Raw genomic sequence first — 17,561 nt, 5'->3', positions numbered from 1 at the left:
GGTTTATCACAGGATATTGAAATAGTTCCTTGTGCTGTACATTAGGACCTTGTTGCTTATCCATTCTATAGATCTTACATCTGCTCACCCCAATCTCCCACTCCATCCCTGCCCCACCGCCCCTCCCCCTTGGCAACCACAAGTCTCTATGTCTGTGAGTCTGTTCCTGTTTCGTAGATAAGTTCATTTGTGTCCTATTCTAGATTCCACGTATAACTGATATCATATGGTATTTATCTTTCTTCACTTAGTATGATAATCCCTAGGTCCATCCATGTTGCTGCATTATTTCATTCTTTTTCATGGTTGAGTAATATTCCATTGCATATATATATGTGTGTGTGTGTGTGTGTGTGTGTGTGTGTGTGTGTGTGTATATATATACTGTATCTTCTTTATCCATTCATCTGTCGACGGACATTTAGGTTGTTTCCATATCTTGGCTATTATAAACAATGATGCTTTGAACATAGGGGTGGGTTCTCTTTGTTGGTGGCATCAGGTTCTGTCCAGACCATTCTTTCAAATAGAGAAGATCAGGAGGAAGATGGAGGGGGGCCTGCTTTCTCAGAGGAGTAGACAGAGCAGCCTGTTTGCATGGCACAGTCTTGGATTGCAAATTCATCTGAACACAACAGACACCAGCCCTGTCATCAAGGCACTGATGGGGAGGGGAGAGGGAGAGGCAGGCGGAAAACGAGTAAACTGGAAAATACATAAAATAAGGTCCACTGTGGCAAGTGCTAGGAAGGAAATAAAGTTTCAAGATAGAGGGAAACCTTTGGATTGGAGGTTGTTCAGAGACAGGTTCTGCGAGGAGGTGACAGGTAAGGTGACAGGCCCCCAGATGAGAAGGAACTGGCCATGCAAAGAGGGAGGGGGATCTGGGGGGGGCATTCCAGTCACAGGGAGCAAGCTGTACAAAGACCCTGTCATGGAAGAGAGCTTGGTGGGTGTGGCAGGCTGAATAATCCACCCCCCTTCAAATAGCCAGGTCCTGATCCCCGGAACCTGAAAATGTTGCTTTACATGGCAAAAGGGACTTAAAGATGTCATTAAGTTAAGGATCTTGAGATAGGGATATTATCCTAGATTATCTGGGTAGACCCGAAATGCAACCTCAAATGTCTTTGTAAGAGAGAGGCAAAGGGAGACTTGACACAGAAGAAGGCAAGGTGACCACTGAAGTAAGAGGCTATACTGCTGGCTTTGAAGGTGGAGGAAGGGGCCTCACGGGCCAAGGAATGCAGCTCGAGAAGCTGGAAAGGGCAAGGACACACATTTTCCCCTAGAACCTCTGAAGGGAGTGTAGTCCTGCAGCTACCTTTGTTCTAGCCCCATTTTGGACTTCTGGCCTCCGGGACTGTAAGAGAATTAATCTGTGTCATTTTAAGGCACCAAGTTTGCGATAATTTGTTACAGCATCCACAGGAAACTAATAACAGTGTGTTTGAGGCAAGCTAAGGGGAGAGTCCACCACATGGGTCTGCAGAGGTAGGTAGGGCCAGTTCATGAAGGGCCTAGTTGGCCATGGGAAAGAATCATGGCAGGCCATTGGAGAGTTCTAAGCAGTGCAATGCAACCCATTTAAAGAAGATCTCTCTTGTTCTGGGGTGGAGAAGCGACTAGAATGCATAAAGGTAAGGGTGAGGAGAAGAGGAAGTAGAGAGACCATCTAGGAGCCGTTACAGGGGAGAGGCAGCTGGGCAGCATCAGGGGGTATCAGTGGAGGTGGAGAGAAAAGGATAGATTCCAGAGATATTCTAGAGGTCAATTCCCAAAGGTTTACAAATGGAATAGATGAGAGGGATGAGGGATAGTGAAGACTCAAGGATATCTGCTAGATTTTTGACTTGAGTAACTGGGTAGGAAACAAGTTTGGAAGCAGGAGAGACTTCTGTTTTGGATTTTCAAGTTTGAGGTATCTAAGTAGAAAGGTCAAATGGAAACGCCACATTCTGGCGTGGGTCTGGAGCCTGTGGGAGAGATCACCACCAGATATAACACCATGGGCGTCCTCAGCATCAAAAGGGGAATGGGGTCCTTGGGCCTGGATGATATAACCCAGGGAGAGATTATGGAAAATGAAGAGCTCAAGAGGGCCCAGTTGGGACTACTCTGGTGGCGCAGTGGTTAAGAATCCGCCTGCCAAAGCAGGGGGCACGGGTTCGAACCCTGGTCCGGGAGGATCCCATGTGCTGCAGAGCAACTAAGCCCGTATGCCACAACTACTGAGCCTGCGCCCTAGAGCCCGCGAGCCACAACTTCTGAGCCCACGTGCCACAACTACTGAAGCCCATGCGCCTAGAGTCCGTATTCTGCAACAAAGAGAAGCCACCGCACTGAGAAGCCTGCGCACTGCAACGAAGAGTAGCCCCTGCTTGCAACAACTAGAGAAAGCCTGTGCGCAGCAACGAAGACCCAACACAGCCAAAAATAAATAAATAAATTAATAAATTAATTTAAAAAAAAATTTAAGAGGCCCCAGGTAAGGGTGGAACTGAGATCTTGACATGTGATTACCGTCAGAGCTCAGAGTGGACGTTTCCTAACTTGCGAAAGGCCAGTAGGTCCACCAAAGGCGTTCTAGGCCTCTGCAGGTAACTTGCGAATTACGACTCTTAAAATTTTCCAGCAGAGAGGTTACCTGAAAGATGTGTGCTGGTGGCCAGTGGCTTATCCGGGAGCAGGCAGATTCCAGATCTGTAGCTCAGAATGTTTAATTCTTCCACGCAGAAAAAAAAGGTATCAGAGCAGAAGAATTTTTTAAAGAGCTTGAGACTTTAATTAGATTCACCATCATCTTAGAAGAAAAAAAAATGTCAATCTGAGTGTTTTTTCCCCAAAACCTAGAGTGCCAAACCCAGATGCTGAAATGAATACACCCCACGGAAATGTGGGAGGCGGAATCCCATTCCAAGCGGGCTGCGTTGAGACTACATGCAGCATCATTTCATTATTGCACCAACACCTTCACGCCTCCTTTCCCGCTCGGGAGATTGGCGCAGCACAGTGGGTGAAGCACACAGCGCTCGGGGCACACTCCCTGGCAAGGCCTTACGGGAGGGGACACAAGGCCTCGGGCCCTGGGTGGCAGGTTCCAGTGAGCAGCAAGGTCATGAACAACATCGAGGACAGGCCTGGGCAGTTGCCCTTGGAGAATTACATAGGGGGAGACTGCAGCTGTGCAGACTGGCAATCCAAGCTCTCGATTCCCCAAGATTTCCTTTTTTTATTTTTTTCCTCTAAATTTAATCCCACCTATCATCACTTCCAGAAAAATCCACAAATCCAATCCCCTAAGTGCTACCCCTCCCCCGTCAATCACCTGAAAATCCTTACTCTCAGGAAGGGCCGCATCTCTTCTTTATCTGGACCTTCTTTCTTGACATCTTCAGTTCCACATTCCACTCCTCCCACCCCCCAAGAAACAAGGGGCTCCTTCGGGGCCCACCCTTGCCTGATTACTGACTGGTCTGTCTGCTTTTGCACTTGTCTCGCTGAGTGAGCCCATTAAAACATAAGTCAGATGAGCCAGGGCTCTGATTTAAACGCCTCAGGACTTCCCATCTGGTGCCTGCTAAAAGGCAAGGTCTGCTGCTGGCCTGGACCACCCCTGTGCTTTCTCTGGCCTCACCCTTGTCACTCACACCCCCATTCTCTGAACTCCAGCCACACTGGCTTCTTGGCTCTTCCTTGGCAACGCCAAGCACACCACTGCTTCCAGACCCTCTCACTTGCCTGTCTCCTCCTACTGGGACACTCTTCTCTAGACGGCGGCATGGCTGGCTTCTTAGTTTCCTTCGGGCCTTTGTTCGCATGCTACCACATCAAGGGAGCCGTTCCCTGAACAATCGACCTAAAATAGCAGTCCCCAACCACCTCTTCGCCCCTGCCCTGCTTAGTCCTCTCTTCTCAGCATGACCACCTGATGCACCCTTGTTTCTTCCTTCCCCTAGAATGTCAACTCCATGAGAACATGGGCTATGCTCACTGCAGCATCCTCAGAATCTAGAACGGTGCCTGGCACATAGTAGGTGCCCAAATATTTGTTGAATGAAGGGAGAATCCACCTACTTAAAAGGGCCAGAAATAGAAGTTGGGGTAGATTCTGATAATGAGTCACTTTCTTCCAACAATGCTAGTGTCTCCTTCCTTAGGGAGGAAGGCTTCCTGGGACATGGGATCATTCCTAATGTATCTACTGCTCAAAATGAGATTCTAGACGTAGCACAAAGATCCCAATGGAGAGCACGAAACCCTTTTGCTCTCTGTGTATGTTTTCTAAATCACACAGAAATCATTTGTCATTGATAACAGCAAATAGCTCAAACAGGAGAACATGGATTTATAGTTCAGCTGGATTAGTTTAAAGCTGATTAAAGTAATCTCTTTTATCTGATCAAAAAGGGCTTTTAGGTGACCGGAGTACAAGCCCTCAGATAGAATGTTCAGTTGTGTTTAGAGTTTGCCCTTGCTAAGAGAGAAGCACATCCCCGAGATGGAGGGCTCTCGACTCAGCCATTGACTGAAACACCACACTGGTCTATCATGGAGAAAGCAGTGGTATGGTGTCCTTGTCTGTGGGGACGCCTGGTCCATTTAGCCTCGTGGTTTAGAGTTCACGAATGCACACGTTCCTAGGACTGGACCCACGAGAGGCTGGATGAAAAACTGGCAGTTGCCATTTACTGAGATGGGGGAGTGGAAGTGTGGAATATCAGGAGTTCACCTTGGGTTGTGCAACAGGGTATAAAATTAACACTGAATTTGGCAAGGCTGGAAGTAGGGGTAGCCTGTGGCAGCGATTTGGGGAGCGTGGGGTGGGGGTCTCATGAATAAGCATGACCAGTGCTGCTGCGAAGGTTTTGCTGAGACCTGACTGGGTGTCACTCCAAGTCACAGGCCTCTACCTATGGGTCCCAGCAGGGGACCTGCTCCTGGGGGAGAGAGCTCCATTCAGTTCACTGGCTTTCTGTTGGGGTCCTGCCATGCGCCATAAGAGAAGTATGCAAGGTAGTGTAGAATTACAGTTACTACCCTGCTTAACACCCTTCAGAGGGCTCCCACTGCTCTTGGGATATAGACCACCGCTTGGTCCTTGCTCATCAGGCCCTGCCTGACCGGCCCTTCTGCACCCACACTTTCTGTGCTCTGCCCCTTCCAGTTCCTCCAATATGTCATGTAACATGTTCCCTTTGCCTGGGGTGCTCCCCTCACCCCAGCTGTCAACTTTCTTACCTCATCTTAAAGATGACTTCCTCAAATAGGCCTTCCCTGGGTACCCAGCTACCTTTGATGTGTGCTCAGAGCAGTTCTCTCCTTCTGAAGCTCCCTCTAACCTCCCCAGTTAAGTGATGGTGTAATTATTCGTTTAAGGTCTGCCTTCCTTGCCAAAGGACGAGGGTGGCATCTCTCTCATACGCTGCCGTGTTTCCTGTTGCTCGCGCAGTAACAGAACCACCGGTCGTGTGAAGCCAGGGCCAGGCTGAGTGGAAGGGGCTGCGGGGTGGTGGGTAGACAGAGGGGATCAGTGGGGCCTGGAGCCATCGGCAAAGACCCCGGGAAGTGGGTGGACTCTGGCTGAGCCTTAAATGAAGGAGGATTTGGAAGGCAGAGAGGATGGGCATTTCAGTTGGAGAATCCATTTAAACAGAGATAGAAAGAGCCCTGGCTTGCAATTAGGAGAATCAGGTCCCAGCTCATCTCCTGGGTGACTGTTGACAAGCTGTTTTCCCTCTCTGGACCTTAATCTCCCATCTGTAAAATGAAAGGCTAGCTTACTAAGGACTGCAAATAAAAGCACCATGACACCGTTTCCCATTTCATCCCCTGGCAGGCATCTCTCTTCCCTGTGAGCCTGAATACAGCTTTAGAATTGTTTTCAACACAGTGTTCTAGGCGGTCATTACCAATTGATAGGAGATGGTAATTGAGGTAAGCCCTGTTTATCCCATCTGGCTTGGAAGAATATCTGTTGGATGAATTTGGGCCCTGACACTGTCTGATTCAGGGAACCTGTGACAGGAGGGCTGACCACCGCTGGTAGGGAAGAAAGCCCTCCTGAAGCCTAGGGCTCAGCAGCACCAAATGCCATCATCAGAAAGGACACGAGGAGGTTCTATGCCAGGGGTGGCAAATTCAAATGCCTTCAGGAGCCAGCAGATAGTGTTAAACGAGAGAAGAGTTCCAGCAGGATAAAATAGGGAATGGTGAGGAGTGTGGCAAACTGGAGAAAGGGAGAGTGCTTGCCCTGTCTAAAAGGATTCAAAATCTTTCTCCCTCACCCCACTTCCTCCTCCTCACTGTATGGGTCAAGCAAAAACAGTCCTCAGGCTGAATTTTTCTTCCTGACAGCCAGACTGTGACTTCGGAGTCCTATTGACTTTTTTTTGGAGAATCTAGATCTAGAAGGGAACAGTGTTGCCTAAGGCCACACTTAGAGTTAGGCCTGTTGAGTCCCATTTTATTGCTTTCTCCTGCAGTGTGATCATGAAGATGGCTAAGGATGGACTAAGGAGGGACAAGAAGGGATTGAGGTTTTCAAAAGATGTTCATTTCATTCTGGGCTCTTATGGCAAAGGAGATGGGTGGCCTGTTTACCAGTAATGTTAGTAATCACTCCTGTGACTTATTTTATGGACTCATTGGTTTAAATTCTCCAGATTTTCAGAAATGTCACTTTCCACTGAGGAAATTTTCCCTCTCATGGTTAAACACACACACACACACCATGTCTTCCTTCCTCAGTATTAATCACCTTCTCCTATAATTGGCACTTAAAATGTCAAAGGAGAAGGAATTAATTAACAGGAGTATCCGGTGCAGCAAGGCATGCTGCAAGGCTCTGGGACTGATTATAAAAAGCACTTCCTTAAATATTGTGAGCACTTTTGGGAATCAGAAATCTCCCTTCTAATTGAAAGATACTTAACTACACCCCAAGTCCTGGCTGGTGGCCAGGGGTGCAGAGCTGTGGGAGGACTTGTGTGGAAATCCTTTCTCCATCACCGTAGCGAGACCTCCCTCCAAACTGGGATAGGTGGCAACGGAGGTTCAGAAACAGCAGGGGTCCCACACAGAATCTGAGGAAGAGGAAAAGACTTAACATTACTGAGCTCTTGCTGTGTGTTAGGACTTTACATACGATTTTTCACAACAATCCTGTAACACGGGCGATCCGATTATCTCCATTTTACAGATGGGGAAATTGAGGCTCAGAGTGACTGAGTTCCCCATGTCACGCGGCTACTAATTGAAAGCGCAAAGGATTCAAACTTAGGTCTTATTCTAAAGCTTTGCTTTTTCGTGGAATCCTGAAATCCTATTCCTAGCTTGCGTTTAGGCTGCTCCCCACCCCAGCTCCGAACTCTCAGTCTACAGGAGTTTTGACAGCTAAGCCAAAAGCGAAGACACGGGTGGAGCCGGGAGAAGCACAGCGCCCCGCCCCGGCTCTGTTGTTAACCAATGGTGCCGTGGCACCCGCAATCTTTCGTCCAATCAGCCAGAGCTCCCCGCCCCCCATATCTCCTGTTCTCCTCCCCTCCCCTCCGCTTTCCCTTTGGCTCGACCGAGCTTGACAGAGCGGAAAGTCCCTTCAGTCCGCTCCGGGCCGGCAGCCATTGGAAGAAGGTCTGTCACAGGGCGGCCCAATCAGAGCGTGGTTAGGAACGCAGCTCGGGCTGCGATTGGTTAGCCTCGCGGTTGCCCCCGCCCACCCCTCTCCCTCCCTCCTTCCCTGGGCGGTTCGGAGGCGGGGCAGGTGGGGGCGGGCCCAGGTAGCAGGTTCGGCTGCACTGGGGCTCGCGCGTTGGAGGTAAATAGTAGGGCGGTGGGTGTGGGGCGCCGGGGCCGGCCCGGTACGCGGGCTAGCGAGACTGGGGAAGGGGTGACGTCCCGCCGCCCGAGGTGAGTGAATGAGCTGGCGGCCGAGCGGGCGAGCGACTGGCGGCCCGGTCCCTCGGGCGCCCCTCCCCGGCCTCTGGGCGCCTCGAGCTGCCGCGGCGGCCGTCGGGCCTCGGCGCCGGCCCGTTACTTGCCCCGGCCCTTAGCCGGCCGGGCCCGCGGGGTGCTGAGCCCGCTGACGTCAGCCTGGACGTCCCCACTCCCCGGGGCTTCCCCACAGACACCCCCGCCCCCCCGGCCTTCCTGAGAGGGCTCCCAAGTCGTGGGAGCGTGGTCGCCACCGCCAGGACTCCGGGAGAAGAGAGGACTTGGGGGTGGGAGCAGCGCAGGAAACCGTCTGCCCCTTGGGCCCCCCATTTACAGATGGGGAAACTGAGGCACGGGCCGCTGGCTGGCTCCCGACAGCCCGGGTTGGCATCGAGAGCCCTGGGCTGTAATATCTCACATCGGTGCCTTGGGTTTTGGAGTGTTTGTGGCTCCCGTCCAGGAAGAGCAGTCGGGGTTCTGGCCTCGTTAATGGCGTGTTGTGTTTTTCTTTCAGTTTCTCCCTTTCCAGGGTGAGGATGGTTTTACACAACCCGGAGTTCTTTAGTTGAAAGGTGCGCTCTATTGAAGCAAGGTATTCATTCTTTTCTTTCTTTTTTTTTCTTTATTGTCATATTAAAGATCTCTGGGGAAATCGTGAAGTCTTGACGGAAGATGGTGTTCCTGAGTTTGGTTTTCAGCCGGCTCAGCTGCCCAGTTGTTCATTTACTTGGCATCTTTTCTATTCCACCCTATGGCATTTGCATGTTTTAGGATGGTTGTCACCTTCCAGCCACCAAGCTTTTCAGTCCCCATCATGCCTGCCCCCTTCCTCTCCCCAGGTTCCCTGGAAAGTTGTATGCTTAGCTTAGCTTAGCTAAGGAGCATTCCCTGCCTTGCTTTTGATTTCGGGCTAATAGGGATCTTAATAAGATTGTTCCTTTGGCAGTCATTGGCTCCAGGAGAAAAATCCAGGCCTTGAGAGAGGGTGTTCATTCAAGCGTTGGTTTTCTGCACACCCCCTCACGCCCCAAGTAGATTGAATAGTCTAAGAATTTAGCTTGCTTATTCCCTACTGAGTAGTGGGTGGATTTGAACTAGCACAATATTAGGTGAAAATGATTTGCTGGAAATTCTTGTTGAAGTTCATGTACTGTGAATGTCGATAACACCTAGAATATTCTCTAATGTTCTGCTACAAAATTTTACAGTACTCTTTCGAAGAAGCCTTCCTTTGGAGGGTAACTTCAGTGAAGAGCTGATAAGACCAGGGCACTTGTTATATAAAACAACAGACATGCAGCAGGAATGATTTCTTGTGATCTGGCATGCCTAAACTGTGATTTTGTTCAAGGAAGTCTTTAACACAAGAAGAAAGACAGGAGTAAATTATCCTATTCATCAAACTTTTAGTATTTTGTTCCTGATTTTCACACTGTGATCTTAAATTTGTCAAGGTATTTTCATTGGTTGCGCAGAATTTATAGGCATCAGACATGGTGTGAGGATCTGGGAACCCAGTTTCAAATGAACCTCAGAACAACTTTTCGTAATTGTGAAATATTCCTTATTTGTTTCCTCTTATGTGTGTAACAATGAAGTGGTATAAAGACTGACCATTCCTTCATTGAGCCAGAGAATTAAAATTAGCATTTATTTAGGGAATTAGGTAAAAACCATTAAATACTCTCAACTCCTGAGTCTTTTCTCTTTTTCTTCTTTTAACCTAAAAGAAGCTTTTAATCACTTAAACGATTAGGATGAGGAAATGGAAGTTTGGCTTTCACTGTTATCACCTGAGTTAACCAAGTCATTCATTCATTTCTTATGTACTGATTGTCTAACATACTGTCAGGCTCTTGTTTGGGCAGTGGAAATATAAAGATGAAGGACTTAGGGAGTTCACAGTTTAGAAGTGCAGTGGCCAGGTTTAACTCCAGTGAGACAGGAGTGTTTCAGGTTCTTCGGAGGACGTGCATATGCGGATGTGGGAGCCAGACTTTCTTCTAAACCTCATAAAACCCACTTGTTTAGGGACTGAATATGTGTGTACTTGGGTCACAAATTAATTTATGAGGAAAACGGACTCTTTTCTGGTCTCTTTTCTGGAATCTCTGCTGTTTGGGAATATACAACCTTGTTCTTTTAATGGGAAATATTCTTTCTTAAAATGGTAATTATTCTAGCCATCTAGAAGCATTTGGAAAAAGTCCTGTGTATCTTCTTTTTTTTGGGTATGCACACTGACCTCCCTACCTGTTTGCCATTTATAATTATGGGCAATTTTTTAGTGTTGTAATGTTTATTCTGATATACATAGCCCCCTGTGGTTCTTAGAACAAGTCAGGATATCTCAGGAGATGCAAAATGTTACTGAATTGCATCTGTTTTTGTTTTCTTTAGTGAAGTTCTTTGAACAATAACCTGATAACTTGAGAATCAAAATGACATTGTTTCTTCTAGATAAGTTAACCATTGTCACTTTTATGTAGCTAATGCTCTTCATCTGTACTATATATTATCTTTTAGAACTAATTTGGACCTTTAATATTTTCATATGAAACTTATTTCTCAATCATCTTTTCATTGCATTTGATAGGAAACTGATATTTGTGCCTTCCCACCCTCATCTTGGTTTAATGGCTTTATTGTAGTACAATTAAATTCTCCTTTACTCAGAATCCAGACCATCAACAAGCTTAGATAACCAGATATATTTTCAAATCTATGTGACCCTGAACCTCATCCGAAATGTTGTCAAAAGAAAGTCCTGTTCAGTATGATTTTAGGGTTAAAAATATTATTGTATTCCAACTCTTTGATAATCTTCATTCAGTACTTATATTTATCAGGATATTCATAATTACTCAGTTTTTCGGCCTGCAGTAAGTACGATGGTATTTTAGATGAATCGTTTGGATACATTTACACTCAAAGTGAAGTACAGTATATTGTTAGAGGCAATTTTTAAACAATTAGACCTGGAAAGTAATAAAAGAACACAAATGATGGCAGCCATCAGTCTTAAATCTTCTGTATTTTTCAGTGTCTAACACTGTGCTGAGTCCATAAAAATACTAAACTAACAAACCTTGATTGATAAAGAACTCACTGACAATGTGATTTAAGTCTTTCCCATGTGGTCTTGAGTCAGTTTTTACTGCTTGGGGTTCTTTAAGACTTAATTTAAGTGTTGTGCATATCCCAGTGAAAGAAGAATGTGGGCATCGTATTCATTTCTACAGGGAGGAAAGTCTGTATTAGCATATTCTGCTGTAATGCCAGTAAGTTGAGATATTAATGATCATTAAATTTGTCTTATATACCTGTAATAGAGCCATAAAGTTCCCTGTTCAACTTTCTCTGTCAGTTGCAATGAGGAGAATCAATTTTTAATATGATAATTCCAAACCTATTCTTTCTTCATGTATTCTTTTTCAAAGAGGAAAAACCACATCCTTTTTACTTTTTGGAAAATGCTTTTTAAATATTTTATAACTTTTTTTTTGGCTATTCTAGTTGTCTAACATGACCCATCCTGTTAATGAGTTAAGCTCACTCTGACTTGTGCTAATGCAAGTCAGAAAAAAGTTACTACTCCTTGTGTAGTTAACTTTAAAATACAGTTCTTATTAACTATTATTAAATCGCCTTCAACCTTCTTATAAACCAAAGTAGTTATATTTTACTGTGGACTGTCTCTTAAATGATTTGCAAAAAAACAATCTTGTAATCAAATTCATTTAAAGTAGGGTGTCCTAATGCCTTCCATATAGTGATTTAGTTTTGTCTTGGTAATATTCCATTAGCACTGGTGGTTTTTATTTTAAATCATGACATGGATTGTTAAGCTAGAGCATCAATAGAGCAGAAGTTGTTGGCATATACTAATTAAGATTCAAGGAATTTCTTAATTTTAATATTTGAAGATATAATTTGTAGGAACTTAAAAGATTTCTTTTCAAAATAGAATTGCCATACTTTAAAAACAATTTTTGGCCAAAAATATTTAAATATATTATAAAGAGAACAAAACAACTTCACTTTTTTAGGAGTTGCTTTTTGACCGTCTCATCCTTGCGGGAACAACCGAAATAATGTCTGTGCAATAAAGCCTACGCACTTCACTCCTAAAAGACCCGTTCAGAATTTATGCATTCCTCTTTCTGTTATTGTTTTGTTTGTTTTTTTTTAAACACACAACCATATTTCGTCACCTGGCTTCTCAGAACTGATTAGAAGCAATAAGTTGGAAAGCAGCAAGGCTGTAAAAGAAGTCAAATGCATGTTGCAGGAAACCACAGAAAATGGCTGATGGCAGGGGAAAACCATAGACTGTAAATCTACAGAAGGCAGATGAAGAACTCAGAAAGCATGATGTAAAGCCTCATAACAAAGTAACGAACACCCTTGCATATTGAGGGTCACACATAATAATTTATATTCATGTTGATAATTCAGTGATCAAGATAAAAATGAGACTATTTCCTTGTTGAAAAATGCTGACATTTAAAAAGAATTTTAGTCAGCAATAACAAATACTTCATTTGAGGACTTTTAAGGAATAGAGCCAAATTACGGTTTGGGTCGACTTCCTAAGGGGTTTTGTTTATACGGGGTTTCCACAGGTGTCTTATATAAGTAGCAAACATAAATTGATCCTATTCCTGCTGAAGAGACAGTGCCCTCAAGTGGAATTAAGACAAACACATTATAAAAAAAGAAAAAAAAAGAGAGAATCACTTTATGCTGCCTGCCCTCACTAAATATTGTGCATATATTTGTTGTGCATATATTTCGATAATGTTGACTTGAGGAGGTGCCAAGCCCTTTACCCTGTCTTGGGTAATCTTCATGTCTCATTCTGGCTTGTAGAGGGACAGACTTTTAAAAACTTTACCATTATAGAGAACCTCACTATCTACCAGTGCGTTCTAAAAGAAATGTTATTCTGTGTGTAGATTTGCCAGATTACACATTTAATCATTAAGTTAAATGGTTAAACTTAAAATTTGGCTCTTAAGTTTTAGGAGTATTTTTTTTTAATTCCAAGAATAAAATAGATAAATATGATAGTGCTATCATCTGCTGCTATTACCCAGAATAATGGAAATGGATATGGCTACCTCAGAGAAGGATGGAATAAATACCGTATTCAGAAACCAAATAGCCACATGCATGTGACAGAGAATACCTAAGAACTATTGTTTTCAGTAAGATAATTAATTAACATAATGAATTAAAGTCTTTACTTGAATTGATGAAATTGTGTAGTTTTAAACCAGTGATTCAAGTAGGGTTGAGAAGGCTATTTTAATTGCAAAAGATTAGTATTCTTGTAAAAATTTTTAATGAAAAATTGAAACTGAAACAGAAATAATCTTTCATGTATTCCTTTCTAGTATACATAGTTAAACTTGTGGTATAAAAACATTTTATATTTGATGCTGCACTGCAGTTATATTTCTTCCTTATGTAGTCCAAGTTTTGATGGCTACAAAATTGATTTTTAAGATATCTTTAATATAAGCAGATTTATAATATCTGATATTTATGATTGAGAGAAATTAAATGATAGCTATGATTAATACTATTAACATTTGCCTAACGACAAAATGTACAAGATTAAGTAAATGAAACTGAGTTAGATAAAATGTTCCATTATCGAACTATGGTACACAGATAAATGAATTGTGGTTGAAGTTTCAGAATGTGATTTATGGTATTTTTATTGATAAAAATGTTCAATATAATAATTGTGATGGGTAACTTTTTACTTAAACTACCTGTACAGATATATATATATATATATATAAATAGCCTTTTTGATTTGTGTGTGTTGCCCAAATATAACAGCTTATCCATTTAAGTTAGACGGGATCTATTAAAACTTCTACTTTTGAAAGTTTGAAAATGTCAGAATATGTATATAAGGTTATCTTTTACTAGAATTTGAATTCATAAATTTCAGTGCCTTGGAAACAAACATTATTGTATTGTCTTTGGAGATAATTTACAATTGAATCTCCTTAATTAAATATGCAAGATTACAGTAGAAACAAGTAATATAGTATATCTTTTAACCTTTTAAGATATTTTTGGAAGTATGTCATTAGTGTGTGTTTTTTACTAGTCCAATGAAGAATTTAAAAAGTCTTTGACCTTAATTTTAGTTCACGTAGAGTGAAGTGTAAAGTTTCTTTTTGCTTGTCCTCCAGGCGTTTTGATTTGCTGTCTTTTTACAGCATGGACACCAAATTGCTAAAAACATGCTTTGGGACTGCCAGTGAATTTATCTTTTGCGGTTTTACTACACACTTAGTAGTTCCCTTTTTTTTGAGTTAATGTTTTGGAGTTAATATCACAATGAGTTCGGGCTTATGGAGCCAAGAAAAAGTTACTTCACCCTACTGGGAAGAGCGGATTTTTTATTTGCTTCTTCAAGAATGCAGTGTTACAGACAAACAAACACAAAAACTCCTTAAAGTACCGAAGGGGAGTATAGGACAGTATATCCAAGACCGTTCTGTGGGGCATTCAAGGATTCCTTCTACAAAAGGCAAGAAAAATCAGATTGGATTAAAAATTTTAGAGCAACCACATGCAGTTCTGTTTGTTGATGAAAAGGATGTTGTAGAAATAAATGAAAAATTCACAGAGTTACTTTTGGCAATTACCAATTGTGAAGAGAGGTTCAGCCTGTTTAAAAACAGAAACAGACTAAGTAAAGGCCTCCAAATAGATGTGGGCTGCCCTGTGAAAGTCCAGCTGAGATCTGGGGAAGAAAAATTTCCTGGAGTTGTACGCTTCAGAGGACCCTTATTAGCAGAGAGGACAGTATCGGGAATATTCTTTGGAGTAGAATTACTGGTAAGTTTGATAAGCCATTTTAGTGGGCTGTGTGTATGTGTGTCTGTGTCTGTGTGTGCACTCGTGTTTTTTCCCCTTTTAAATACAAAATAAGTTTTCCCCGAAATCTTCTGTAATTTTTAATATTCATAATCCTTAGGATTTACTTTCTAATGGTAAATTGAGATAATGCGAAGATGCTGCATTGAAAACTTTTAAAAACTACCTACTGTAGTAGGAAATGCAAGTAGATGATGTAATTATTGAAGACTTTCGTATCTTAGAAATTTTAACATTGAATGTTAAAAATGAACTCTATCAATTGTAAACGAATTCATTACTTAAAATTGTTAATTATCCTGTGATATTATCATCTGTAGGTTTCTCAGTTTTTCTTAAAGTGTACTATTAAGTAGTGAATTTTGGTTATACAAGTTGCAGCAGTTTCGACTTGCTTTTAGTTGTCCCTGGTAATATACGTGAAAATCATCTTGGAATTTGTTTCTACTGAAAAGAGAACCAAGAACTCTGTGATAATGTTTCCAAAATTAATATTAATTCTCAAGAACTTAAATGTCAGTCATATTTTGACATTCTTGCAAATAGAATTTCATGCCTTATTTGCTTTTTGATTTAATTTTTTAAAGCAGCAATTGTAAAACAATTGGAGATTTGAATCCTAGCTATGCCATTTGCTAGCTGGGTTACCAGGTTATTTAAGCAAGCCACTTCTCTAAATCTGCTTCCTCATCTGTAAAATAGTAATATTAATACACAACTTGCAGTGTTTTTGTGATATATTGATTCAGGATTTAGCACAGTGGCTGGCACACAGTAAGCGCTCAATAAATGGAGCTAGCATTACTGTCATATTAAAGGAAATTTTCCTTTTTATGACAAAATTTTTGTTAAAATCACAATGTAGAATCTAGCCCAAGCTCTCTCACAGTAGAATTATGATTTGAAATTATCAAGTAATTTTATTTCAACATCAGATACAGTTTCTTCCTTATTTTTTAAACACCCTAAATTCAATATCAACTTCTAATAATTATATTTCTTATATGTTTCATTTAGAATTTGTTCAGTGATTTCTCTGAAGTCCCCAGAGTGGATCTTTTTCCTTAGGGATCATCTTTCTCTATCAGTCAATCATTTTTTTCTTCTCTCATTTAAAAACTAGGAAGAAGGTCGTGGCCAAGGTTTCACTGATGGGATATATCAAGGGAAACAGCTTTTTCAGTGTGATGAAGATTGTGGAGTATTTGTTGCATTGGACAAGCTAGAACTCATAGAAGATGATGACACTGGATTGGAAAGTGATTATGCAGGTCCAGTGGACACAATGCAAGTTGAACTTCCCCCTCTGGAAATAAACTCCAGAGTTTCTTTGAAGCTTGGAGAAACTATAGAATCTGGAACAGTTATATTCTGTGATGTTTTGCCAGGCAAAGAAAGCTTAGGATATTTTGTAGGTGTGGACATGGTAAGAAACTTTTGAATTATGTTATCTTTGTGAATATATCTATTAGTTTTATGACCAATTGAGGTACAAATTAAACACTTTGAATATCTAAAATGGACTAATTTGTAGTAATTTAAAGAACACTTTCTAATTTGTCTTTGGTAAAGGAACATTGATAGGGGACAGGAGTCTAGCTATAGATTTACACTTATTCATTTTTCCTGTGAATAAACTGGAATAATGTTTTCAGTCTTTAAATTTGCTCTATAATAGCTGACCAATAAACAGAAAAAAACCCACTGAAATATATTGCATGATGTCTTATTTTTCTTTATTTTGAAAAGGTTTTTTTTTTTCTGTAATCTGTGTTTCTCTTTTTGTAATATTTTACTGAATTTAATTGGCTGATCTGATTTTAATGAGTATTGGGTAAAAGTCATTCCTGGAAAATATCAATACCTGAATAGAGAAAAGGCACATTGCTTTAGAGGAAAAGACAATTAGAGTGTCTTCTTAGGATGTAATTCACTCAAAAGAGGTTTTTTTTTTTACTGTGGTAAAATATATGTGACATAAAATTTACCAATTTAACCACCTTAAAGTGACATTGAGTACATTCACATTTTTGTGCACCCATCACCCCTATTCATCTCCAGCCCAAACTGAAACTCTGTACCTATTAAACAGTAACTCCCTATTACTCACTCCTTTCAGCCAGTATTCTGCTGGTAACCAGAATTCTCTCTGTCTCTGTGAATTTGCTCATTCTAGGTGCTTCATTAAGTGGAATCATACAGTATTTGTCCTTTTGTTTGTGTCACTTATTTTTAATGTTACCTTACAGTCATATTTGTTAATAATGGTTACATCCCAATATGGCAAATTGGACGATACCTGTGGGATTAAGAGAAGGAGGAGAAAAAGTCTTGAGAACATTTTTCTCATAGATTGAAAATTCGGACAAGAATTTGTTAGGTATAATGAAGGAAAATCATGCGGAATTATTAAATACTAGAAAGAGTTGGGAGAGGATGTAATAGACTTGTACTCACGGTGTTTTTAGTGATTATTTTTATCAATTCAGGTACACTTTTTAGTAGGATATGAATGTTCTAGCGTAAGTTTCTCTTATGCTGTGCTTGGAAATTCTAGGAAATTCTATTTGATACCCATTAGTTAGACAAACGTTACTATGTTGCTTAGACAAACACTTACTGAACATTTACCATGTGAGAAGTTAGAGCCAGCGTAGAACATGTGGGTCCCTCGGGATAGCTAGAAATAAAGCACATCTTTAAACCATTATTCTTTAAATATT

The 17,561-nt window shown here is 41.8% G+C and overlaps 1 protein-coding gene across 6 annotated transcripts in view; it reads left to right on the top strand.

Annotated features, from left to right (window-relative positions):
• The first annotated feature begins 7,755 nt into the window (after positions 1-7,755).
• Positions 7,756-17,561, top strand: part of CYLD (CYLD lysine 63 deubiquitinase) — a 55,686-nt gene continuing 45,880 nt past the window's right edge. The window contains exons 1-4 of one of the 6 annotated variants that reach the window (XM_057534234.1): positions 7,756-7,816; positions 8,447-8,524; positions 14,148-14,799; positions 15,962-16,264. In XM_057534234.1, the coding sequence (XP_057390217.1) occupies positions 14,296-14,799; positions 15,962-16,264 (807 nt within the window). In that variant the 5' untranslated portion in view covers positions 7,756-7,816; positions 8,447-8,524; positions 14,148-14,295. Of the gene's footprint in view, positions 7,909-8,446; positions 8,525-14,147; positions 14,800-15,961; positions 16,265-17,561 lie in introns of those variants that run through there. The other 5 variants (XM_057534233.1, XM_057534236.1, XM_057534235.1 and 2 more) reach the window with 5 other exon arrangements.

Source organism: Balaenoptera acutorostrata, chromosome 19 (genome assembly GCF_949987535.1).
Source record: "Balaenoptera acutorostrata chromosome 19, mBalAcu1.1, whole genome shotgun sequence".
In the NCBI taxonomy this organism is placed as follows: domain Eukaryota; kingdom Metazoa; phylum Chordata; class Mammalia; order Artiodactyla; family Balaenopteridae; genus Balaenoptera; species Balaenoptera acutorostrata.
Note: the sequence above shows the minus strand (reverse complement) of the source record. Positions and strands in the feature narration are given on the sequence as shown.